Source organism: Ixodes scapularis, unplaced genomic scaffold (assembly GCF_016920785.2).
Source record: "Ixodes scapularis isolate PalLabHiFi unplaced genomic scaffold, ASM1692078v2 PGA_scaffold11__112_contigs__length_91849675, whole genome shotgun sequence".
Taxonomy (NCBI): Eukaryota; Metazoa; Arthropoda; class Arachnida; order Ixodida; family Ixodidae; genus Ixodes; species Ixodes scapularis.
This window is the reverse complement of record NW_024609837.1, coordinates 14,829,317-14,856,577: the sequence shown is the minus strand read 5'-3', so window position 1 is coordinate 14,856,577 and position 27,261 is coordinate 14,829,317. Positions and strand designations below refer to the sequence as shown.

The following is a 27,261-nucleotide window of genomic DNA, read 5'->3' as shown; positions in this document are numbered from 1 at the left end:
GACGTGGCCTAAGCCTTACGTAGCCGACCGAGTAACGGGCAGATGATGGGAGCTTGGATGAGAGCGAGCGGGTCACTGCGCAAGGCAGTCTGGGATTGAGTGCTTTTTCCGGTGTCGCTGAGCATAGCGTCATGCCGGGTCCCGGGGTACTGTCGAGACCGGTTATAACAAAGTTGGGTATAAGGAAATAGCGGCTACAGCAGAGCGATCACGCTTTCCCATTCCCTTTTGCACTTCGTTGTAACCGAACCCGGTTATAACGAAATAGCGGATATAGCGAAGTGATTTTCGATTCCGGTTGACTTCGTTATAACCAGTCTCGACAGTATTTAAAAGTCCTGGGTTAATGCACTGCGGCTTGGGGTCCGCAGAGAACTCTGGCATTCTGCGTTCAGTCCCCTGGCCTGCCAGTTTTGATCTACCGGGTGATTCAAGGAGAAGGCAGGCTCTTTAAATCGACCGCAAAATTTGGTTTCTTAACCTATCGCGCTACGACCTTGTGCAGCGTTGCCCACAGATGGTGCATTTTTTTTATAACATTTGCAAAGAGCGAACTTACCTGAGGAAAAAGTAAAGAAAGAAAAAGGCTTAGCTCCTATGGAAATGCAGCGACGCCACCGGTCTGGAAACAACACGGCGCCGTAGATGAGAATTGTACCGGCGTATGGTCACTACTGTGTGGAGCACACCGATTAGGCTAGCGGTGGTATCGTGCTGCCCCACTTTCTGATCTACAGTGGTGAGAAAGTTAACTAAGTGACTTCTCGCTTTCGAAACAAACGTGGTTACTGAACGTACAAACACCCGTGTCCGTCCCGGTTTTTGGACTGAATATCCAAAACATGAAAATTTCTAAACATCGCCCACTCCTCCATTTCTGTCGGTATCGCGCAATGTCGGACGGGAACCACTTTAACTGCGCGACCTGCGGAATTAATACGTGTGACGAGCGAGTTTGTAGGGGTTGCTGCGTGTTTGTCGTATCGTGAAACGGGAACCTGCTGCGCCCGCATTCCGCAATGTCCGTTCCCACGTGTGAGCTCATAGTTAGGTCCCATGTTCCTTGTCCGAGATTAACACGTGCGATATTGGTTCCCATGATACTCGAGTTGGCAGTGGGCTTCCGCATGTTCATCCGACCATGAAACGCTCGTCTGCTGCGTCTGCATTCTGCAGTATCCGTTCCTTTGTCCGCGAGTTCGTAGCGGGTTCCCGTGCTCTTTTATTCAATATCTGTGATATTGGTGCGCATGATGAGCGAGTTTGTCGCTGGTCTCCGCATGTTTATTGCATTGTGAAACTCAAATTTGCTGTGTTGCTTGCGTGTTTGTGAAGCACGCAAGTTTGTAGCGGGTTCACGCCTATTTCTTGTCTGCGATCTGTGCGCACAATATCGGTTCCTGCGACATTCAAGTTTGTAGCAAGTTCCTGCATATTATTGCGTTGTGAAATGCAAATCTGCTACGTACGCTGTCTGTGGTGTCAATCTCTGTGTCACATGGTTTGTAGCGTGGTTCGATCACATTTTACTGTTGCATCTCCAAAGGTTGCCCACCCCATATGTTTCACCATTTACCTTTTCATTTTGGATGGGCGTTCTTACGGGATCTTATGGTAGCGCGGCGTTTCCTCGAAGCATGCGATGAAATTTTGTTGGAGTCTTCTCTTCCGTCTCCTGAGGAAGCTGTCGCATGTCGCTGCAGTGGAGAGTGCCTGGTGCCACACTGAGGATGCCGCTAACTCCCTCTGGATGGTGACGAACTCCAAGCCGTGTCCCTCCTGCAAGTCTCCCATCCAGAAGAATGAGGGCTGCAATCACCTCAAGTGCTACAAGGTGGGCACCAGTAGAGCGACTTGCAGTCAGGTGTTTACATGGAATTTCTCCTCACCCGATTTGCGTGAGCAATATGCCATACATGATTAAATTGCCAGCAGAGTGCCGTCATTTCGTGGGGACATTCTCGGAAAAGTTTCACGGAACTTTATTCTTTCGGCACGGATAGAGTTTCTTGGTTTCAAATGGAATACTGTTTTCACTCCGTCCTTTTACCCACCCTGGTGGTGTTCTTTAAAAGGAGGCATTTTCCTGGCGTTTTCTTTCAGTGCAAGCATGACTTCTGCTGGGTGTGCCTAGATCCGTGGCGCAAGCACAACTCTGCCACTGGAGGCTACTTCCGCTGCAACCGCTTCGAGGCTGTACACCGTGCGGAGGAGAGGGCGAACACCATCATCAGCGAGGTGAGAGAGGTCGCCGGTTACACTACATGATCTATAGGATTTTTAGGATCATTTACTGGTATCTTGAAGGGACGACGTAACAAAACATAATTGCGGAAACACTCTGGTGAAGATTAACCATAATGAACAAGCCTCGAAATTGAGGAAAGTGCAAGCGTGGGACAGCAAACGTGCACAGAGGTCTCGAGTTTGGGGCCCTGGTGAGCGCATTTTTGGGTGTGCTGTCTTTGGACTTGGGGGTTTTGTTCATCCTCATAAAGAGTTTACTCGTGGGACAACCTTTGCAGGTTTCATAAATGCAGGCTAATTAAAATTCTTCGAAGTTTTAATCCCTTTTTTTCTCCTTAGTTAGTACAGTCAAATCTCGATACGAATTTCATTGGACTCACAAAAATCGTTTGTTATTCTGAAATATCGTTATAATGAAAAACTCGTAAATTGTAATTAAATTTGAGCAAAGATAACATACCTTTGCAATAGGAATATCCAAATGCTTGGTTTTATCTTAAAAAAAAAGAAAAAAGCTACATGTGATTGAACACTGCATATTTACTGAAAGGAAAGGTCCAGCACAAACGCTACAGGAAGAACGATCCGACGTTGACAGTGACACAGGCACCGCTCAGTCCTCATGCGATTGGACACGGCACAGTTAATGGAAGAAATCCGAGATCATCTCCTGGTTGGTACAGCACAAACGCTGCAGGACGAACAATTCCAAGTTGTCCACCTTCCTGTGGACAGCCTCGGCCACATTGTCACGCCTTCCAAGGAATATGCGCAACTTGCCGATGAGGTACAGCCTACTTGAAGGAGAAGAATCCGAAGTTAGACATTTAGGCCTAGTGCACATTTATTTCCCGGGTCGATCTTTGATGATGATGATGGTTTCCATATGGTTGGGTGTCTTGGGAGCCACCAGGCAGCCAAAATGCACCTGTTGCTGTAACTTCAAATTTTTTTCGCTAACCACAATTGCTTTTGGCCGTTTTTTCTTTTTCTCTTTTGATATAAATTTGTAAGATTGAGGTGTTGTTTGCATAAGTAAAGAATTTAAATTATGTGCATTATTTTGAAATATTCGGTACTTTGAAATTCATAGCATTGAAATATTTTTGCATTGAAACTTATAGGCATTCGTAGGGGACTTTTGAAATGTTTGTAAATCTGAAAAATTTGTTATAACGATGTTCGCAATAACAGGGTTTGGCTGCACTATGTCATAAAGATTTGCTGGTTGCCAGTGGTCAAGGCCCTCCAGACCTAACTGCACGATTTTTATGATGAAACATTATGCTTTAAAGCGAAAGCTTTAAAGGGATAGTGAAACGAAATTTCGAGCTCTCGAACCAAGGGTAGACGGACAGGCGGGACGCTGCAAAACCCCAAAACATCACTCATACAGTAATATCTCTAATGGATCGCCGTATTTTTGGAACAGAAGTGCGCAATTGAACACAGCTGACGAGGCCGATGAGACAAATCACGTCACGATTCTCATTCCCTCTCCTCCTCGCTATGTGCCGTCGAGCTGGTGAACTGAAACGAGGAGAGAAGCGAGGCCGCTTCCCCTCATTCTCAAATTTTGCACGAGGACAATGACGTTAAAGACCTTGCTTGATCGCGCCCTTCTTTTCCAAAAGTACAGCCTTCCGTTTGAGATATCGATGTATGAGTAATGTTTTGGAGTTCGTAGTTTCCTGTTCCCCGCTTCTGCGGCCTTATTTCGCGAAAGTGAAGTTTCGGTTCAGTATCCCTTTAAGGAGCTTGTGTCGCAGAAAAGCCAGCCTTGTTGTCAGTGAGATCGGAAAATCCTGATTGATCAATAAGTAATTCATTTGCCTTAAAGCAAATAATTTATCACTTATTTGATCTGTTTCGCTCACGCCATCGACCTACTTGAACTTCTGCATCTCTGCTGTATTTCTGTGCAGGCACTGTTCACCATTAAATATTTAACAATGACAAAACATCATGATATAAGAAAACACAATCATATGACAGTGCATGATAGCGAAACTTTTGCCTGCCATTTCGAGGACGTCATGGAAGGGTATGTAATCCTTGTGATCATGTGTGTTTTCCGGAGCAGCGGAAGCCTACAGGTGGGGGGAAGGGGTGGAGCGAGAGGTAGGCTTGTCGTGTGTGAGAAATGAAGGGGGAGAGGGAGAGCGGTGCCTCTGCTATGGAGTGGGGTTTTGCGTTCGTACACGAGCATTTTTTCCTGGGAAGGGGCACTAACAGCTACTGCCATGAAAACCGGTTCCTTGTCCATGCTTTATGAACGTGAAGTGTTTGACTCGGTAAAGTGGACAATTGTTTTCTTATTAATGATGAGGGAAATTGAAGGAATTTCCAGGTTAGTGTGGTTGTACAGTCTACTTTGCCATCGTGGTGCTTTTTCGTCTAGGCCGAGGCCAAGAACAAGGAGATGCGGGAACTGCAGAGGTTTGCCTACTACTACACCCATTTCAAGGAACACGAGAGCAGTCACCAGGTGAGTGACATTGCCACTTGCACCACTGCTTGCACTTCTTCCCATTCACCAGTGGAATGGCACAGACGCTGCTTTGTGTAGGACCTGTATTTGTATCCTTCTCGGGGATGTGTAATGTCCGATTTGTGTGCTAGCATTGGGGTGTTGTTTGCTGCTCTTATTGCAAGAAGTCCTCTGGGACACCTTGAAATCAGCGTTTCATACCCGAGCCAGTCTTATTCGAGTAACTCGTAATTGCATCTCCTTATGCAAGCTGTTGTTGCCACGAATGAGCAGGAACAGTGCTCCTCAAACTTAACACCGCCACTGGGTTCCCAAATACTGGGCTTGTGTCGGCTACTTACTGTAAAATTTGTCACCAAAACGTTCGGGATGCCTTGTCAGGATGGGATATAGACCGAAAACCCAGACATTCTTCACATGATTCAATCGGCCGCTGCAGGGACTGTCAAAAACAGCAAATGCCGTGGCGGCGTTAAGTTTGAGGCGCACTGTACATGCAAAAGTGGAGCTTTCGGATAGGTCCAGCAGTCTTTTCAAATTAACAAGTTTAAATTCATGACTCTATTGAATCTTGTGGGGGCAGATATCTGATGTAATACATACCAACAAGCACAAAGTGCTGCAAGCGTAATTTGCAGCTTTGAAAACAAACTATATAGGAAATGAGCCAAGTCAGTCATCTCTACATACATAGCCCTCCCATTGCTACTGCTGTTTTTTCATTGCAGCTATTCCAAGGCAATTTCAAGCTTGCACTTCTGCCTTGCGACATGAGCAGACGTAGAAAATTCTTTATCGAGTTAGGCTTAATTTTTTTCTGAAACAACTTTTGAGCTCGAGGCAGGGTGTGGAGACTTCCCCGAATCATTTGTATAGATGAATGGTAGTGGCTATTGACAACCAAACTAATGAGGGTGCTCTGTCCAGCTTGTTTTCCACAGGGCTTGGTGTTTGCCCGCCACAAAGCCCGTGGACGAGACATCATCTTCCCCGGTCGAGTGCAGGGCGCAGGTGGTGCACGAGTGCTGCATACACTGATGGAGCCCCAGTCTAATGTTGACTCAGTCACAAGCCTTAATAATTGAGTTGACAAACAGTTGAGCTGGTTAAGCGTACGCACAATTTAAAAACTGGAGACGAACGGACAAGAAAGGGACAAATGCACACGTGTCAAGTTTGAGACGTGTGTTTGTGCCTTTCTTGTTGTCCGCTCGTCTCCGGTTTTTAAATAATAGAAAATAATTTGTGTTGTTGTCCCTATGTGTTTGGTTCTAAAGTTAGCCATTAGGGACATGTCTGTTGGATCTCCTCTCTATTACCCTTTGTGTCGGTTTGTACCCTTGCCCCACCTGGCCTACAACACTTGAGCTCGGAAGCAGCGTCGAGGTTGCCGTCACACTTATTTCTTTGCAGACGGAGGAGGCCCTGCTGGAACGGGCTGCAGAGAAGGAGGAGCTCTGGCTGTCTGAGCTCGGCCCTGGGGAGGAGAATCAGTCGCAGGCGCGTTTCCTGTGCAGCGCGGTGCAGGAGTTGCTGCGCGCGCGGAGGATCCTCTGCGGCTCGTATGCCTACGGTTTCTACCTGTACGAGGACGGCTACGGCCGCACCGTGTTTGATCTGATGCAGGTGAGGCCGTGTTGCCTTCCGGTCTTTGGCTTATGGCTAGGTTCTTTTCTAGTACAGAAGCGTGCACGAGCGAAACAAAGCGAAGGATTCTGAAGCACAGCAGTCTGACGTTGCAACAGATGGTTGGCACCGCTGAAGGAAGTGCACGAGCCTAATCGTTCAAATACGAAGCTCATTGCTGTTTCAACTCTAGCCTTGAACACTTCAACCACTTGTGTTTCCTCACACTACTGAGCCGACGCCGCCTAGAGTATTTGATGCCTGCGAACATCCTCCTCTTCCTTGGTGACGGAAGCACTGCGGCGTTTGCGCCGGACTGTGCCACGATCGCAAACCCGCTACATGTCTCGTCAAAATACCATTTTTGCGAAGAATTGCACCAAGATGAGCTTGAGCTAAGCAATGAAAGCAAAAAGATGGTCTTTGTAAAAGGGCTTGCGGTGCAATTGTAGCCATGAATGGAAATACTTCCCTTCGGCTTAGACTGAAAGTGAGGAGATGGACCAATTCAAGCAAGTAGTACGTGTGCGGGTGTAGAAGAAGTTTCTGAAAAACACGCACCCCGCCGCTGGCGTCGAGCTTCATCTCCTTGCACGGGAGCACACGTGTCAAGCTTTACTGCTCCGCATCAGAGCACTAGGAGCAGCGACTGATGGGGGAGAGCATTTGCCTTATCTCTGAGGTCTCCAAAATTATGCTCACTAGTAGCATTGGTCAACCAACAGTAAACTAAATAAGAAAATTAAAAAAAATTAGACCTACATTTTTAATAAAGATAATAGTCACCCAACCGTCAGTCGATCAACAAGTCACTACACTGAATTCTGACTCAGTTTAGCTCCAATACTGCTCATATGCCGCAGAGTAATGCGAGATGGTCGTTTCGAAGCACATATGTAAGTTTATACACTTTTTGTGGGTGTTCGTTTTTGCGGTATTCCTATAAACTAGGTGAATGTATTTTCATCAATCAACGTTTTACTGATTATGCGTGTATTGTGCTGAGATTTTACGGGGGTTGTGCTGGAGGGTGACGAGATGCATCGTCTAAACTGAAGTGTTGCACATGCTCCGCACGAAAATCTCTTTATTTGTCTGAGGAGCGGATATTTCAACCATTTTTTTTCCTCTTAATAGTACCTAATCCTTCTGCTTAAAACAAATATTCTTATTGCAAAAAGAAAAAAAAATGTAATGTGTTTTTATATGAAATATGAACCTTTTCGGTGATCATCAAAGATGGGCACTTGCGATGAGTTTTATTATTTAATTTCCGAGTAACGTGCTAACGTACATGCTAGCACTTGCTCCAAAAGCATCAGGTGCTGCTGCAAAATTAACATTTGGCCCACTACAGACTTGCTACAAAAGTTTGAATGCTGCTTCCATCGCTGCTTCCTCCATTGAACGTCATAGCAGTGGGATGTTGCCAACTGAGGAATTGACGATTTGCAGACTGCAGGTCGCAGAACGAGACTTTAACGGTGCGTGGAAGACTAGTCAGAAACTTAAAACTTTGACGCACTCGTGATAAAACATGCGGCAGGTCCGGTAACGCTCTTTCGGCTGCCGAGGGGGAGCCATCAGACTTCCCTTCCATCTCTATACGGCAACTATCCAAGCTTTTTCTCCCCCGAAAAACATGCTTGTCCGACCGAAATCTAAAAGAAACAAAAAAACGGGCACTCCCTTTTGTGTAAAATTATTTCTCGCAGTCATTGGCGGCACAGTGCGCTGGCATTATTAGAAACAAAGCGACCAATGATGCCGTTCTTGCTTCTGCGGCAGGCTGTTACAGTGTACGCCTAAAAATGGCATCACGGCTATTCGCTTTCGGCCGGAAAGGGGACACGGTATCGCTTTGTACAAGTGCAATGGCTTTTTTGGAAGAAGTCGTCCGAACATGGGCTTGCCTAGCGTCTTTTGACACACCGATTGGACGCAAAGCCCGGCCGATCGCCGACACGGTGCTCGCATCCAATTTCCGTCTGCTCAATCTCGCTGTGACAACATCAAAATTCTATTGCGTGGGTTTGAGTTATGAGTGCCATCTGGGGGCTTGTCTGCTAACTACAGTGGAATCTCGTTAATTCAAACCCTCTTAATTCAAACTTGCGGATAATTCAAACTAACATGCAGGTCCCATCCTACGCGTCTCTATGGGAGGAAACTCCCTGTAATTCAAACTTTGCTTAATTCAAACAAATTTTAGGTCCCCCTTGAGTTTGATTCAACGAGATTCGACTTGGAAACAAAGGGCAGCCCAACGTACCTTCGCCGGTCGGAACGCGTTGGCGACATACCATTGTATCGGTTTTCGTTGCTTTTAATGCCCCATACTACTGATACTTAGAAAAGAACTGTCAAAAAAGAGGAAATATGAGCTAGGATGAATGCTGGGAACACTAACCGTGTGGAAGGACGGCGCCCTCCGTATATGGCGACAGCAGGAAGCAAGGCCGGGTGAGAGGATTAGTGCACGTGCGGGAGCTTACTGGTAAAAAGGCTCATTCTTCCATGCAGTGTTGACTGAGCGCAGAGTCCCGATCACCCTGCAACAGTTCGATGCAGTCATTGACCGATTTTCTTTTACTGGAGGGGGTGCCGAAATTGTCTGAATAATTAAGTGGTTCGAAAAATCGATTTCAGCCAAATTATAAAATTTCTGCGCGTATTCCGCTGCGTATTGGCCACTTACCTCTTACTTAATGTCAAGTCTGAGTTCTCGTGCAACTTCCGCTTTATATTGTTCACTTTTCACTTATTTGTTTATCTGTTTGATCACGGTGGTGCGCTTTGTCGGCGCCTTCGTTGGCACAAACAGCGAAGTTGAAGTCAGCGCCATTTGGCACTATTTGGAAACAACGTTTCCACCAAGCTTGCTTCAATACTAACCCTATCGCCAAAAAAACTTTCGCGTTCGAAGACCACAAGAACGGCAGACAACTGCTTTTACCGCGGTCGCACTCAAAAAGCACGGATTACGAGAAGGACTGGAAGAACAGCGGCCATGTTGACTATGGCGGAACCGGAAAACCCGACTATAGCCTCAACCCAGCTTGTTTATTGCGTAGGACATGGTATCGAGACTACAGGGCAAGATCCAAACAACCAAAATGGTGGCGACTAAACTCGCGGGCGCTAACGCGGTGGCCGTTTTGTGGCTGTAAACTGAGGAAGTTACGCAAATTACGTCCGAAATATCGAGCAATAAGCTTTATGGCGTCCGAAATTTCGGTCATTGTTATACATTAACTCTATGGGGTGAGTGGCGGTTCAGCGAAAACGTCGGAATAATCAGAACTGCCCGAAAAATCGGTCGGCGACTTTACAGTACTCTCAAACGTGCGTGACGAGCTTCGCTTTCGAATTAGGCATAATTTTTTTCCTGGAACAACTTTTGTGCTCTAGACACGGTGTGGGAACGGCCATTTGTTTGTTCCTAGCGTGACCTCGAGGAAGCCTCTGGCAAGCTCTCCGGCATGCTGTGCGGGCGCCACCTGCGGTGCCCTCGGCGAGTCGTGGTCGAAGCGACTGACAGGGTGGCGCGTAAACGCCTGGAGCTGCTGCGGGCAGTGGCCCAGGGATTGGTACCCCCCGAGAGCCCACCCAGAGCCCCCCGGGGAGTTCGGAAGAGGCCCTACCCGACTGTGCTTGGGCTAGACCCTCCCGAAGACGTGAGTGGGTCTCGACCCTCCACTTTTCTGTGTCCTAATTTTTCCCACTTAGGTAAAATTAAAAAATTGCCTATTCCTGACGATTTTTCAGCTTCCCTGTCTCATTAGGGAAAGTTAAAGGGAAACTGAAGTGGTTCCGTATTTGAGAAAAAAAAAACGCTTAAATCGTCTTCATTTGGCCTCCAGGATCACTAATATCATTATATCTTAGATTGATGCGCCAACTAGCCGCTACAGCGCTTTCAAACTTGGGCTGATGAAATAGGGCTGGTGCATAATAAGGCTATGGCACGTTTGGTAGGAGGAGGGAATCGTGACATATTATATAGAAATCTCAACACATCCGCACCTTCCGCGAGTCTTACCCGAGTGGTCGAAAACGCTGCGTGCGGTCCCTCACAAGTGGTACGTGCAAAACTGTTAAAACCTCTGGGTATGACATCACACCCGATGGTTGGTTTTGTCTTTTTTTTATTCTCGTCGATCGATACGTCTGGGTCAAATGCGTGTGATATTCAAATTCACAGGACAAAACTATGCTAAAATTCACCTCTAATTCTTTCCTTTTTTCAAGAACCTCTTCATCTTTTTTTTTAAAGGATAAGGAATTCCCTATTCCTTACAACTCCTTAACATCTTCACTCTACTAGAGAAAGTTGGGGAATTCCTTTTTTTTACCAGTTCCCCAATTTCACTACGGAAAGTTAAGGAATTCCCTATTTCTGCTAATGCTCCATCTTCCCTACTCCTTTAAGAAAAAAACTTTTGCTGAATATTTATGTTGTTGGTTCCAATTTAGGTGGAGGTCATGACCCGCTAAGCCCCGCCCAGTGCTTACACTGCTTGCACCTCTCGTTGGCTGGAGAGATGATTGATGTGTGAAATCTTGGTCGTAAAATTGTTTCTCTGTGCTGTAACAGTTTTTTGTTCGACATAATTTTGTTTGATAAACAAATGATCTACTAGATATAGTCATTATTGTTTTCAAAAATATCCCGACATTGCCTTTTCCACTTTGGTTTCAAACGATTACAAGCAACACCACATAGCTCCTCGTGCTCGACTATTTTTACAAGTGCAAGCCATTTTGCATTCACTGAGTTGCTTAGGACAAGGTCTCCTCAATTGACGTAGTTTTCAGCAGACAACTGTCGCAAGTACACACCCTGGGAAGCATTGGGCAGGTTGTTTTTTTATTTGCGGAATCGGCATAAGCCTTGCATTTCATGTCAACTAGTTCACTTGATCTGGTTTGATATGTCTGTTTGAGCATGTTGATGCTGAATAAAGATGTTGGTTCCCGTAACAGCGGCCCCACTGCTTTGTGAATTGTGCAACTGTCGTGATTGTGACTGTGGTTTTAGAACTGAGAGGACACCTACATGGGTAAGCGAGCCATTCGGTCGGAATCAATTGGGTGCCCACCTTGCGTCATTTTTGTTTAGGTAGGACAAAATAATTAAAAACTGGTGGATTGTCATAAAAGCAAATACGAGCCTATAAATTGGCACAGTCTTTAGGAAAATGTGAATAAAAAGGCACTTTTAATGTGAAAGCATTACGCCGTCATCAACTGCCGCGCCAAACGGTAGCTAAACTCCCCTCTTCCAGTGGAGCAAATCGAAACCGCGACCTGAAGGCTCCAAGCTCTGAAGCCGCGCAAGAAGCCAAGCCAAACAACAAATACAGTGTAGACCGCATATAACGTATGTCTCGGGAGTTGCGAAAATCCGCACTATAAGCGGTACCGCACTATAACCAAAACATCAATTTTTCAGGCCAAAATACATGCCATGAGACAACTTACCTTTGTAAAAGAATTTATTTTATGTTAGATGAAAAATAAAGCTTAGTTTGAGGACAGTCTTTATTTCACCAGACTAGTACAGTTCTGTCTCAAGTGAGTCACACATTTTGAAAGAAATGAGCGGCTTTTGCCTGGCGCAGTCTTTTAACGGCGTCGCGGGTTGCGGACGGACGTTGCGAGCGTTCAGGATTGCTAACCCTAATCACTTTTCTCCGGAGATGAAAACGCGTGAAAATTCGCATTCTTCATACGGTACGCGCCAGTAATACCTTGAACTTGAGCACACGCATGAAATGCGCCAAATAAGAAATCCGGGCGATGTTCGAGGACACAAATGCTTAGAAATCACCACTGTAGTCGAAGTAAACAAACACGACGACACGGGCGTTTCTGCCGTCTTGAGAGCGCCGCCACGACACCGCCGCACGAGTAGGTGGATCTTCACTTCTAGTACGTGCTGGGTTATCATAGCGATACACAACGAAAATTCACAGCCAAGGATAGCGCTTTTACGCAGAACGATGAGATGCACGCAGTCTACGACGACGATCACAACCGATGCCATGTTTGCGGAATAGAAGCAGCCGGCCCCCCGCGACTGGCATACAACGCGCGCGAACACTTCTCCTCGACCTGCGATTGGTCTGTCGTTGCGGTTGTTTGTTTCTTTGATTCCAACGCAGCGGAGGGACGCATGCACGTGAACGACTCGTGCGTGCGTCCCTCCGTCGCTATGGCAACTGAAGCCTCTCTCTTCGCTTCTCCCCACGTTTTCGAGCAACCTCCTTGCCCCGCGAGTGCAGTTTGCGGCTCGCGCTGTCAGCGCCGTTATCTAGTGTCGCACAGGGAAGCGAGCTCGCTGCTCCGGTCGTCGGCGCGGTCGGCGGGCTGTGCCAAAAACCGCACTATAACCGGTATTTCCCTTCGCGCGCCTGCATTTTAAGCGGTATGTAATTACATGGAGTTCTATGGGAGGTGAACCGGTGGTTTAAAAAAACCGCGTTATACCCGGTCCTGCACTATAAGCGGTTACGTTGTAAGTGGTCTATACTGTACATTCCCCTCTCCAAGTGAAGCCGAAATCTGAGGGATAGGGAGGGCTCCCATCGGCTGGCGTGCGCCATAGTTTCAAGGAACAAGGCTCCCATTGGCCAAGGTGCGTCAGTTTCAGGAGAGCCACCCCATGGCGCTAAGTGTCCGTGCCAGAGCGTGCCGGGAAAATGAAGCGTATGGCTGGTGGGGCCTCCCAGAGAGAGCCCGCTTGAGCATACTCCGGAGCGCGGTGCAGCCACTTCACGAGAACGTGCACAAGAACGACATTCATGCTTTCGCATTCACAACTCATAACAAGTGCTTTAGGTGTACCTCGAGCCCTTTTAAACAAAACCTAGAAAAAGCCAAACAAATTTTTAAAGGCTGCATTTAGGTATTTGTATAGGCATCTATAGGCAAATGGCCTAAACATCTGGGCCCCAGTCATGACACTCACCCGCCTTGCTGGCAGATGCTGTGTAAGAAAACAACTGTGACAGAAAAGCTGGAAGAATCGCTCACTTTTTCTGTTTTTATTATCCTTTTAGCCACTTTACACACACCTGAACTGGACCGTAGCTTGTGCATGATGCAATGCTATACCATTTTTATGGTCGCGTCTTGCAGGCGATCCAACTATAGGTAGATGGCGACAGAATAGCAGATGGACAGAGGCAATGGCAGACGCTGACGTGCCATTTTCATGGTCACATCTTGCGGACATTTCAGGTGGTGGCAGAATAGCGGACGGCAGCGATGGCGGATGCTGACTTGCTTCTTTCGTGGTCGCTTCTTGCGAGTGTTCCAGATGGGGGCGGAACAGTAGATGCGGACAGCGGCAATGGTGGATGCTGGCGCACTGCTTTCATAGGCATGGGGAGCACAGTGGAGTGATAAAGTTACCACTCTTGCAGAAGGCGCAAGACACTACGGGTGTGATAACGCACTCATAGTGTCCGTAGTGTCCCTATCATCCATATTTTCTTGCTGCCAGCCTTGTGCCTGTTGGACGAGTGGTAACTTATAGCATGCTACTGTGCTTCCCATGTGCTCAGTTTTTCTAAAAATTACTGATTTAGTGATTTTCAATAACGTTCAGTGAACTTCTAATTGGAACCATATGTTTATTTTCACTAAATAAAAAGTGAATTGACAAGTTATAGTCATTTATTCGACTTTCCGTGACGATTAGCCCCCTATATTATGTGCCTCTGGCCGTATAACTCGCCTGCACAAACTGCATTATGCGCTTTTCTAAAACAAATTTGTAAATCCTATAAAAGACACTCTGTATAAATGAATAAGTAAAAATAAAACTTGGTAAGGAGTAGACATTATCGTGTATGCCGCCTTGTTTTCAACGCCTAGGGGTGAGTTGACGGATTTTTCTCCGTCCCACACGACACAGGAGCAAGTGTTGCTGGCGCTGTTGGAGTCTGTCGGAGACGCCCCGCTGGACGATCCTTGGGTCAAGGACGTCCGAGGATGCCACGCCAACGTTGCCGCCCTCTTCGACTGGCCTCCTGAAAACGACAGCAACTCCTCGGCTGACGAGGATGCAGAAGACCTCTTCGGCGATGTCCTTGGTAGGCTTGTTGCCTCTGGTTTCTTTCCACCGTCCGCCCGGACTATTTTTGAGGTTGGCGCGGTTGCAGGGTGGGCCGAGAACAAACTCTGTCATTACAGTGTCTGGAGCACATTTCCGGCTTGCACTATGCCGGCTCCCGCTGTGGCATTTGTCACATCTTCGGGACCACTTTCGATGTGTAGGTGGGATTTGACGGTAAATGCACAAGCCAACGATGCCTTCTAGGCACCATACTGTCGTCTTGTTGTGGTTCCCAGAAATGTGGTGAATGTGAGATTCGCGTCCTGAATGCCTCGAAAATCCTCGAATTGAAATGCTTGGTAGGTTGGCTCTTGAATAGTTCATGTAGAAAATTCAAGAGAAAATTCACTAGTGCCATCACTTGCGTTGTAAGGTCGGACAGTCTAGGGAACGGTCTGGAGGTCGACAGCAAGTACTGTGAAAGATCAGCGAGGGTGTTGAAAAGAAACTTGCTGTTTGCGTCTGAGCACCGCCTTAGAAAAGTTGTCCTCCCTTCAGTTGGCACGCAGCAAGATAGTGTCTAAAATACTATTGTCTTTTTTAGTACGATGGGATTTCACGGATTTTGCGTCCTCGAGAAGCTCTCGGCAAGCCACTTATGGTGTATTATTAGAGCGCAGCTCTTAGGCACCCGTTTCCAGGTTGGGCGGCGTCGCCATCGTCGTCGACATTCGTCGACATAACCGTGCATTGCATTATAGGACCTTTACCATAATGACGTCAGACGTGGCATCACGAGGGTCCCTAGAGTCACTAGTGAAGGTCATGACGAAGGTCACAACCTTCACGTGACCTTCAATCGTGACATGACCTTCGCTCGTGACGTCACAAGGGTCACGAGAGAGGAGGAGAGGGTACCCTCCTCTCTGTACCCTCCCCTCCTCCTCAACAGCTGGACTCTAATTGGGCATTACAGGGAGTTGTAAACGTTTTTCATTCTTTTATTTAAAAATCTAGGCATCCTGCACTGAGTACGCTTGTTGCGTCCACAGGTGTGTGCGCCAGGGATGGTTGCAGCAGGCCGCGGGCACGTAACCCCAGGACGCGAGAGATGCACGAGCACTGCTCCTTCAAGTGCCATCGGCTCGACAGAAACAAGGGTGAGTGCAAGGCTTCAGATTGCGCAACATTTGTTTATTGCAGGTTTCATAATACAATGAGTTGCAAGTGTGCTCTGCGGTGTGTGTCTTGTTTTACCGGTCCACGTCTTTTTAGCGTTTTCAATCGTCGCAATGCTGCGTCTTTGTCGGATGCCAGTGACGCTTACTAGGTATTGCAATGTTCCGTTGAAGGACCCATTTGAGTAGTACGACTTTCTTCAACAAGAAGCGACCGACCGACAAACGGGTGCTATCGAGCCCCGCAGCGAGGCAAGGGAGGGAAAAGCAGCGAGGCAAAAGATGTTTGGCTGAACATTTTTATCGGTAGTAAACAGCGAAGCTCAAGACTGCTAAAATAATGCTTAAAAAAAGAAAAAAAAAAAGTGCTTTGAGGTAGGCGTGGTCGAGGAAATCTAGGAGTTCAGAGAACCTCTAAAGGTCCGTTCACACTCTTGCAACCCAGTACGACCGAGGGAGACCAGACCGGTCTTTAAGCCTCTTGCGATCTCGTAGGACCAGCTCCGCTGTAGCGCATCCGGTCCTAAGAGGTCGCAAGAAGCTTAAAAACCGGTCTGGTTTCTCTCGGTCGTACTCGGTTGCAAGAATGTGAACGGGCCTTAAGGGTACTTCGGGGAATTCCCAGGCTCCTAGGTTGCAGGCTAAACCATGCCTCTATGTTTTCCAATCGGAGCTCCGACGAGTGTCCACACTCGCACGGACGGAGCGTCGCTTTTCCGAATGCAGAGCAGCTGTGCTATGCACACCCTTCTTGCTTCGGACAAACTGAGGCCGCATTTTTTGACGGGTCCTTCGGGTGTTCCGGTTGCCTGCTTCCAGACGTGCGGCCGGCGCGGTACGAGGCGGAGTTCTCGATGGACCTTCTCATTGCACTCGAGATGTCTCGGCTACAGATGATCGAGGACCAGCGTCGCTTCGAGCAGAATCAAAAGAATGGGTGAGTCTCTTTGTACTGGGCGTAACTGTGGGTGCGTGCGTTTGCATGGGTCACTGGAACGGGCAAGCATATTCCCGATGAATCGGAGCTTTTTCTCGGGTTGTACAATCTACGAGCTGTTGGAAGGTTTTTTGCGCGGGAATCTGCATTTTTATCAAACGGCCCATTTTGATATGGTAATGCTTGTCAGAGCGACATGCGGTCAAATCTTTTTAAAAAGAAGTTTCGAATAAAATGTTTTGGTATTCCTCATGTCTTTACAGGGGTCCTCTTGTCTTTTGATAAGTGGAACTTTTGTGCAGTGGAGCAGTTGTGCATGAACTTAAAGACATTCTGCTCCATTTATTAAAGTTCAAGGGGACCAGTATTTGAGTATTTATAAGACTTGTTGCATCTTTTATGGGATGTTTATTTTGACACAAGGAGGGGGGGGAAGAGGCAGGCAATAAGGGGGGGGGGGGGGAAATGTTGGATAAACTTTCTTGCTTCACCTGTCTCCTTGATGTCTATTTAAATCATAGGTTGGTGAAACTGTTTTCATTTTTTTAGTATTTTCTAGGATGTTTACATTACTGACTTTAAGGTTAAGATTCTAATAAAAAAATAAAAGACGCTCACTGCACAGCTAGCAAAGAAAGACATTACCGTATATTCGCAATGTTTTTCACACTTGTCCTGAGATGCCAGCAGTTTGTCATCTCTTTGCTTAAGTATGGCCTCCCCGAATTTTCTCAACAGCATTTCAATATTCGGATCTAGAGTCGTTTCAAAAGTTGCTCTAATTTATGCAGTAAACCATTTAGAAATGTTTTAATTATGCACGACTGCCTGATTCTCCCATCTCGTTGGCTGCCCTGAAGCCCCTCTCAAGCATACCTTAGCAGGGTGCTTTGAGGTTGCTAGTGTCGCTTGGCAACTCTAGCCGCTGCACAATCATTGTCTAACTTTTTGTAACTAGTCCTCTTTCACCAGAACTCTCTGGGTTGTTTGGATATGTAAAACACAGGCAAATTCCGGGGTACATGTGGTCGATGCCACAAGCACGGTATGTTCCAGACTACCGTAAAATGCCGTACGAATGCCCAGCCAAAATCAAGAGAGGTAAATGGTGAACAATATGGGGTAAACAATCTTTGAAGATGCGACAGAAAAATGTTAAAAAAGAAACTAGTGATAAACACAAACATGAGTGGGGGTTGCTACAAACCACTTGAAATGGTAACTGAAACCACAGATTGCGGACACGGCACATTTGCGTTCTATGGTCCGATACACGGGTGGGTATTTGCTACGGACTACCCTGTCCCGGGAAAGGAGATTACAGAATGTTGACGCAGCAGATACGCACTAAGTGGTGTGATAAACACGCAAATGCCTGGTTCAAACTCGGGTGTGACAGGAACCGATGTTGCATGCGCAGGTTGCGGACAAGCGCAGGAACCCGGTACAAACTTGCTTGTTATGAGAACGGATGCTGTGGATTGCGGACATGACAAATTCATGTTTCACGGTGCGATAAACACGCGAGAAACCGCTACGAACCAATATCGTGCACACAGATCGCATACAATGAAACGCAGGAATCGGCTACGAAATGGCATGTCACGGGAACGGATATTGCAAATCGCGGGGTTGTGGAGAGAAAAAAAAAAAATGCGGGAATGAGTTACAAACTTGCATATTGCGGGAACAGACATTGCAGATTTCAGATTCAGCAGTTTTGCGTGTCACTTTTGCAATAAATGCAGAAACATCTGCTGAACACACGCTTGTCACACGTGTCGCTACCGCAGATTGCGTGGTTGATCTGATTCCTGTCGGACATCACATGATTGACGTCTGGCGGGAATCGGGGTGGTGAGCTATGTTCTGGAATTTATATGTTATGGATATTCAGCCCAAGAAATGGGATGGGCAATCTCCCGGAGGCGGGCGTCCATTCAGGATTCTGTGGTATAATCTGTAAAAATAAATTTCAGTTGAAAAAGAAAGTTTTCCTTTAGGTAGTTCACACCTAATGCATAGTTTAAACCTGTTGCCTAGCCCGCACGTAAAAAAAATTTCATACACAGCACATTTTGACGGATGCCTGTTTTATTAGAACATAGAAGAAAGCTTGTAACATACGTAATTCATCATTAACATGCCCTGCCATTCTCAAGATCCATCGTGCGTGCCATCACAACGAATTATCTAGAAAAAGTGAATCCTGGTATGGTCTGCACTTGTGAATTGTCCGCACCGCGAGTGATTTCAACTTTTAAACGTGTACTATGTTTTCCGGTATATAAGACGCATCCCCACTTTTCGCAAGTTACTATGTAAAAATGAGTATATAAGACGCACCACCGAAAGTTGTAGAAAAAGCGTGCGTCTTATGTATGAGACGCATCGTTGAGACGCACTCACCACTTTTTGCAAGTTTCTAAGTAAAAATTAGTATATAAGACGCACCTGTTTATAAGACGCACCGCCGAAATTGTGGAAAAAAAGTGTGTCTTATACACCAGAAAATATGGTATAATCCAGAAATCATAGTCCCAAAAATATGGTACTACCCAGCTTTTTGCCTCCTTTCTGACATCCCCAGCGAGGAAGTAAAACTGGAACGGTTACCTTTCAGAGAGCCAGCGAGCAGCGGGGATGCGGGAATGTTGTCAGAGTCCCTGCGCTCGCAGTTAGCAGAACAGAGGGCGGAGGCAGAAGCTCTCGTGGAGGCCATCCAGGAGCACTACAGGCAGCACGCGGGTTCTGGCAGGTGACACACAAACACACATCTGGGATGCCTGGAGCGCTTTCCCCTATTGGCGCCGTTCAAGTCTTCAATTTGTCGCTCTAGTTTCTGTCTGCCAATGTTGTGATGGCGTACCATATTTTCTGGACTACGATTTGCAGCCGCAAATTTAAGTTTAAAGGAAAATGTTTTTCCGTAGGTAGCTTGCACCCGGTGCGTAGTCCATACCCGGTGCCTAGTCCATGCAAAAAAAAGTTTATTCTACGCTGCGCATCTGGACAAAGGCTGAGCTCGAAACCACCTTGTTTTGGCAGAAGCCAAGATACTAACTCGGAACGGCAGGAAGCAGGGGGATCGGGGGGTGCACTGTCTCCAGCGAGTCCATACGGTAAGCCAATGCTTCCTCTTTTTAATCAGTCCTTTTTACTTCTACCTTTGGTGGCATTTATGTAATTGTGAACTAACTAATTGATTGACTGAGTTATCTGTGCTTCTGACAACCTGTGCACACTTTTCTGGCAGTGCCCCAGGAAAGTGGGAAAACTGAAGGACAGGACAACACAAATTTCCAACTTTTTGTTGGAGATTGGTGTGGTCCTGTATTAGAGATTTGTGCAGTCCCGTTCTTCTATTTCCCCACTTTCCAGGGTTAAAAAATGTCTGTTCTTAACTGGCTCACCTGCATCCATGAGGAACTTTGCAGTCTGTTAAAGAATGTTTGAGCAGTTTAGATTTGCATCCGAAATTGGTGATCGGCACTTTCGCTGATTCAGGCGGGTCTGCTTATAGGTGGTCTGGGCTTTTCTTTTTTTGTAGCTTTAGCATGGGCTTCTAGACCAGGAACGTCAGTTAATTTCTTGACAAAGGCCTGTAATGTTGCTTAAAACTTTTTTTTGCCAAAAGGTGTAAAGACTAGCATTCCGTTTGTGCCGCAAACGAAATTCATGAAAACATGGTTGGGAAGAGCGGTACCAGAGATTGCCTTTTGAAACAAATGCCCTTTAGCGTCCTACAGTGAGCTGCCACCATTAAAACATGTGCTACGGGACGTGAACGGGCAAATGAATGTTATGGCAACACTAAACAAGAGGAGTGTCGATACCCTGACCTTCCGAGCGATTCGCGCTCCCTTTCAGTATAACTTGGCAAATGGCAAAAGCTCCGGTGAGCCAGTCGGAGAGGCGGCGTGAGGCACATGACAATGGATGTATGAAGGACGCTCCTGCTGTGTATTGCTGTCACATGTCGTGTCTTGTCACTGTCACTGGCCCAGTTGGGCTAGTCACGCTTAAACAGAGCGCAGTAATGTCAATGAAACCATATTGTTGTGTAGGATCAGCGTTGCCACCAGTATGCCCGATGGACAGGACGCTTTTTTTGTTTCTCCGCATAGTAAAACAACTTGCTGCAGGAGAAAACGGCATGGGTGGTCCCCAACACATAGTGTGAAGTGCAAAGAGTCTAACTTAAAAAATATCACGTCCGTTACTGTACAGCCGCGTACATCAAAACGACGGTGCCCGCGAGCCATTTTCACGTAAGTTTAGAGTGTTGCAAATGGACGAATGACCGTCATTGCGGCATTGAACGAGCTGACGACACTCTGGATCTATCAATTTTGCCGACTCCGATGTTGCTCTCTGGCAGGGGGCGCCACGCCGTCCTCAGAATCGGGGCGTGTCGGGGACGCGGGTGGCGTTCGCCCTCTGGGGACCAGAAACCTGGCCACAGGTGCCTCGGACAACAGCCACAAGCTGGACAAGCAGCTGTTCGGCACACAGTCCAAGGGACCCTGAAACCGACCTCGTCGGGTGTTGCTGCCCCCCACAGGGTCCCATCCGAGGCATCTCCCCTGCGTCAAACCTCTACCATTGGGAGTCTCCTATTTTTGGGCATTTTGGGGCAGTGGGTCGTCTGTTTCTGGAGTTTTGAGCTGCGGTCCTTTGTAAGGAATGGCGTGGGCTTCATTTTTCTTTAAATTTCACGTGCCATTTACTAGGTAGGGGAAATCTAGTGTCGTCGTGAAATTCTAGGCGATTCGGAGAAGTCTGAGATTTTGGTCGGGGAAAAGTTTATGTAGTCGTTAACAAGGAGGGGACGGCAGAGAGGGGTTTTGGTTGTCCTGCCTCTTGCGCATGCTTCCTACCTTGGAGAATGCTTCGTCGTGTACACCTTGGGTGTGCGCGCGCAGTCAAAGTGCGGTGAAAGGCACGGAGTGCGTACTTGAGCCCGGGCACCCCAAAGACGTCCTCTGCCGTTCTTGTTGTCAGTGACACAAGGAGATTGCTGAAAATGTTACTCTCTTACTCTGCGGGCACGCACGTTCAAAACTTTCCGAGTCTTTGATCGACCGTGCCAGCTACAGAAACCAGTCGAAATTCGGTTAGGTGTCGTCAAAGTTTAATTCCAAATTTATTTTGGGTGGCGGCGCGCCATTGGCATGAGTCTGGCGCACCTTTACTTTTCTAAAAAAAAATAATTCTAGACGTCTCCGTTCCGCCGAATATGGAAATGAACGCAACCTCAGTTGCCGGCGGAAAGACGGAAAACCGGGCGATCGAGAACCATAATCATAGTAGCCAACCTGTTTGTGTGTGTGTTGCGTGTCTGCTTGACAAATGTTCATGACGCGTTCCTCGTCCCTTTTTTAAAGGAACAATTTTTTTTAGAGTGTGCAGAGGCTGTCGAACGTTTTGGGTCGTGTCTGGTTTCAGGCACGACCCCAATCGCCGCTACTATGCCCCGCCTACACTAGTCTGCCCGGTCCGTAGTACGGGGCCGTATTTTAGAAGCGCGTCGCCAAGTTGTGTAATTGAGAGCCGCCGTTGCTGGTAACGGCGGCTCTCGCGCGTCTTGCCTCCGGTCACCCGTGCCTCTTTCCGACGCGCCGGTAGACGTACCGCCCTTGCGGAGAGCGCAACAACGACGCGGGCATAACGTCACGAGTTGCGTTGAAGGCATTTAAACCGACACCGTTTTGCCACTGTAGTGTATGACCGCGGCGAAGAATAGACAGAGTGCCTGAAAGTTCGGCAGTTTCTCTTTTCCGCGTCACTAGCTTCAATATTGTCGATTTAAAGAAAGATTTTTTTTTTTTTTTTCGTCTCAATAAGCCGTGTGGGGTTGGACTTGGGTGTACTGCCACTAGCGACAGGTCGAAGCAGCAGAAGAACCGGCAGCACACACACCGAAGTATGTACACAAGTGAAGTGCGTCGACGGAACCACGCTGCCGACGCAGTATTTCCGCGCTTCAAACGGGCGGGATTTTAACTTAAAGTGTTAGGTAGTTCGTGGCTAGTGGTCTTTGTGCTCCCGAATGGAGTAGCTATACTCTCGGTGGGGTTATATTTTTGTACCGAATGCCTTTTTGTATCTGCATGCGTGTGGCTGGCATTGTCGGCACCGCCACTGGTAGCACAGGGTTGAGCGTGACCCCAGTATTTCTTTTACTTCTCTCTAAGGGCACAGCCTTTTCTACTCCCTCTGGGGTGCTCGGTTGGTTTCGCCGGATCGAAACCGACGCGTTGTTTGACGCCCCTTGCGTTGTGTATGGGAAGTTCAGTGGTTTGGGCGGGGTGTGCCCGCCGCAAGAGTGACTGATGACTCCATCGTTTTTGCGGACGATCCCTCCTAAAAGCCACGTCCTTCGGACAAACGTTCGACCAACGCGTCTCGCAGATGTGGGAAAATCCGTTTGCTGCCGTCTGTTCACGTTTCGACAGTAACATTGTTTCTTTGTTTTCACTTTGTTGGTGAGTAAGGTTTGTCAATCGTTCGCCTAATTGAACTCTGCTCTCATAGCCTTGTTTTACGAGACAAACGTTGCACAAGCGCTGCTTACAGATACGCCACTATCGTCCTTCCTTAGATTTAAGCCTAAGAAAGGTTGATAAGAAGCGGTGCCGTGTGAGCGACCGCTTATCTTGGGAAGTGCGGCGTCCCTGACAATTTCGAGTGAAGTTAAATGCCGCTTCATTTTTAAACTTTCCCAAAAACTTTGGTTGAACGTTTCAACTAAAGTTGGCGATACGTCGCAAGATTAAAATATTTGAGCATAGGCTTCAAATTTTGAGCTCGTTGAAAAAGAAATGAATTCCAAACAAGAAGAGGCCGCGCGAAATTAAGGAAATATAATATAACGGACCGGTAACGAGCAAGACCGATCGAATCGAGGCCGCGTTAAGTCGGCATATAAATGCCCGACAGGTGGGCAAAAGCCTTAAGAGACTGCGTCGTCTGCCGACTGGCGTGTTTACCGTGCCCTCAACATTCGAATAATGCCCGACGACTTCACAAAAGTGTCGCGTCGTCGCCGGCCGCGATCCTGGCCTGTTCCGCGGCAGGTCACTCTCCACTGTGACAGTCTGCAGGAGCATTGGCAGCCAGGGGTTGGGACGCCACAGCCACTGCGACATTTGCATTTGCTCGTGCTTTTTGCCAGAACTTCCACTTCCAACCGTCGGCATGACACTCCGGCTTTTGCGACGTCATTTTTTGCCACTTCGGAACTGCTTTCGATCCGTGGACGGAAGGGACACTACACACACCAGTCGGAGACGCATGGCAGGCACCGTAGTAGAAGTTGCTTTCCTTAGTATGTCGGCGAGGAGCGTTGGTCGCTCGTTTGCCCCGTGGGAACGGGCCGCGAGGGACTCTAGTCCCTGTGTTTGCGGGACGCCAAGCATTTCTCTTACCTCTAAGTGCCTTGGCTGGTCGTGAAGCAGGCATTGTTCCTCCTTTCTGAGACTGGGTTTTAACTTATGACGCCGGGGATGCGCTCGTATTTTGCGCTTTTTTCCGACCGCTCCACGCGCATGGTGCGAAAAGAAACCGAGAGATCGACGTTTTCGTCGAACGCTCTTTCGTCCCGTGCAACGCGGTGTGCTTCCAGCTACGTTTTTTTTGTTTGTGTAAGCGTGAGAAGTTGAGTTAGGAGCTGAACGCTTGATTGTCGAAGTACCGCGTAGCTCTCCTTTTAGACGTTGCATTTTTATTTGTCATTGTACGGGCTGTGTTTTTCTCTGCAGTGCACAATAAACGTGGTTGAAGAGTGCTTTCTGGAGCCTGTGTCTGATGTGGCAGTCATATCTGCTTGCAGTTTGGGGTGTGGTTTCTGGGCACACTTCGAAGCACTACTGTAGTGTCTACATTTCCCAATTCTTCGAGCCTAGGTGAATGGATACCCTTTGTTCTGGGCAGTAGCTTGCGCACCCTTGCCCTTTTAATCTGTGCCTGCGATTGCCGGGCTAGTGCCAGTGCTGCCCAATTTAGCGGGTTTCCCACTAAATTTAGGGTTTTTTTTTCAGTTGTCTAGCGGGAGAAATGTCCGTTCTGCGGTTGGCGGGATATTTAGCGGTTATCGAGTCATGTTAGCAGTTTTATTAGAGATGGGTCGAACTTTTGCCGAATCGAAAATTTGGCGCCAAATCTTGTGATTCGGCAAAGTCGAATTTTTGCTGAAATTTTCTAAAGATTCTACAAAGATCCGGCCAAAAATACATTGTTGCCAGACCTAAAAGTTAAAATATAAATTTTTCATGTGAAAAAGTTTTTTTTTTTAATACATATTGACACAATTAATACTAAATAAGGTGACATTCTACAAGATAATCGTATTTGTGTCATTTTTGTGTGTTTACTGGTAATTTTAAAGTGTCTTTTTGCAGACGTGGTGTAACATTGGTGTAGGGTAGTAGCGGGCGCAGTCGGTGCAAGCCTGACTGCACCCGCTTATCAGGCCTTGTCAGCGCAAGCCTGCAAGTGTGTATTGTTGAAAAAAAAAATGCGGCAACACTGTGTTCTATACTACCTGTGCGAGTCACCGTTTCATGCACGAAAATGCATGCAACAACTGTTGAGCCTTCACCAGAACAGATAACATTATTGTAAATATGCATATTCTTCAATTTGAGTCACTTCAGCTTTGCATGGAAGTGTGCGTCCCATATTTGCAACGTCTCGTTTTTAACTTTTCAAATGCTGGTTTTTGATGTTGGGACACACCGGACATTCAGGAACACTGGAAGAGTTAGGAATGTCTGATGTGCAACGTCGAGCATGATTGTTCTGTGTTTAGTTGTATGCGAATAGATGTAAAGTGCAATATAACTAATTGAAAAGCAATATTATTTTGTTTGGGCACAAAGTTTTTGTGAGCCGAAAACAGGATTGCTATAATGGCGAGGAGTGCTTTAATGTACTTGTCAGTCAATCTTGCAACTACCTCGTTGCATCTCTGGAAAGATAAAATGAAAATCACGTTATCACGATTGAGACCATGACGTGATCACGATATCACAAGAGAACCACACTTGCAAAGGCTGACAAACGCATAGTTACCATGTCGCCTACTCCGCACCTTGCCGTAACCGCTGGTAGTACTGCACTGTACGATGGTAACCGTACCACTGCACTGCGTCCATTTGCAATCCATGGCCCCGTTGCGTTCTCGCGCATGCGCAGACGTTTGCCGAACGTTTGCCAAACTTTCCTTGAAAAGTTCGGCATGTGCCGAACTTTGCCGAATCTGGAGTTCGGCAGATTCGGCCCATCACTAGTTCTTAAGTTGGTCTCAAATGTTCTCAGGTTCACATTTATAAGTCGTAAAAAGCTCAATTTCTCTCGTAAGTTCGGTCATGGGGTCATTTTTACTTACTCTCAACAACATTGTTTTTTGTGGGAATAACGCTTGCGACACCACTGAGATATTGCAGTGGCAAACATTGAAACATGCATTGAACCCCGACCTCTTTTGAACTGATTTGTGCGTTAATGTACGAACCCATTTCCATGTCTGCCAGATGACAGGGGGGCAGGGAGCTATGTACAACCATTCAGGTAAACTGAGGGCTATAGGATTCTGAACTTCGAGACTGGCTACTGGAAGTTCCAAGCGGCCTCAGAAGACCTCTACTGGAGTCCATTTGTAAAGCATGTGAATTTGGTCACTGCTCTGAACTGTTACCAAATGTTGCTCAAAACATTCGAACTATGAAAATGTATGTGTGCAGGTATGACTAGGCAACGCACCTGGCAACAGCAAGTGGAAATCATTCTGTGCATGAAAGCACTCTGAATCAAATAGGAGAGCTCTCCATTAAAGGACCCCTGAAAAGAAAAAAAAAAGATGTTGTTTTTAAACAGCCTGGTTGGGACACGCGTGTCAAGAAATAAATTTTACGTGAAAATGTTTTTAGAGCATTATTGACGGCGTGAGATTTATTTGAAATTCTGCGCGCAAAGTCCATGACGTTACGAATGGTCATTCACTCTTTCAACCTCAATGAGATGGTCATTCGCTCTCTCCATCTCAACTTGAAGGCGAAGCCAGTCCATCTCTCCTTCATGCGCCAGAAATACCAAGAGAGAAAAAAAGTGGAAAGGAGGTGACTACCGACTAAATCGCGTCACGCGCGTCCCAACCAGACTGTTTAAAAAAAAAAACATTTTTTTTTCTTTTCAGGGGTTCTTTAAGGGTTGACTAATTATAGCATTAAATAGTCTTGAAAAGTAACTGTAATGGGTTCTTAATTTTGCAGTTGGTGGCATTGCTGGGGCTCTTGAAGATGACTTTTTGCAGTTGCTCGCAAAGATGTGCTGTTTACATTCACCGAGTTAGGCACAACAGAGACCTTGAGCAAACTGCTTCTGTTGTGACACTGTCTACACAGTGAACATGCACCGAGCTGAGCACAGTTGACGCTTCGCGTTTCAGATGGAGGTCGGATGATCGAGAGCCACATGCTTCCAGTTCTAACCTATCAATCTTTTGCCATGTATCTACTATATGTCCAGGGCTGTGTCCACAGTCAGGATGCAATAGCCGAGTTCTCACGACTATAAGAAAAGGCTCTGGAAAGACTTTAGATTCTATTGATCTGTGTGTTTGAATAAGGTTCTCAATGAACTGCAGAGAGGCTACAAGCAGCACCACTGCATTACTGAACGCGACCATCACGTCGGAGACACATTTCCAGTCGCC

The 27,261-nt window shown here is 47.0% G+C and overlaps 1 protein-coding gene across 2 annotated transcripts in view; it reads left to right on the top strand.

Moving 5' to 3' along the window:
* LOC8043501 (ankyrin repeat and IBR domain-containing protein 1) overlaps positions 1–24,333 on the top strand; it is a 40,720-nt gene extending 16,387 nt beyond the window's left edge. The window contains exons 12-22 of one of the 2 annotated variants that reach the window (XM_029972766.4): positions 1,704–1,834; positions 2,104–2,238; positions 4,649–4,735; positions 6,152–6,364; positions 9,811–10,041; positions 14,289–14,466; positions 15,482–15,589; positions 16,427–16,544; positions 19,168–19,302; positions 19,593–19,666; positions 20,926–24,333. In XM_029972766.4, the coding sequence (XP_029828626.2) occupies positions 1,704–1,834; positions 2,104–2,238; positions 4,649–4,735; positions 6,152–6,364; positions 9,811–10,041; positions 14,289–14,466; positions 15,482–15,589; positions 16,427–16,544; positions 19,168–19,302; positions 19,593–19,666; positions 20,926–21,074 (1,559 nt within the window). In that variant the 3' untranslated portion in view covers positions 21,075–24,333. The remainder of the gene's footprint in view (positions 1–1,703; positions 1,835–2,103; positions 2,239–4,648; positions 4,736–6,151; positions 6,365–9,810; positions 10,042–14,288; positions 14,467–15,481; positions 15,590–16,426; positions 16,545–19,167; positions 19,303–19,592; positions 19,667–20,925) is intronic. The other variant, XM_029972767.3, reaches the window with a different exon arrangement.
* Positions 24,334–27,261: the final 2,928 nt, after the last annotated feature.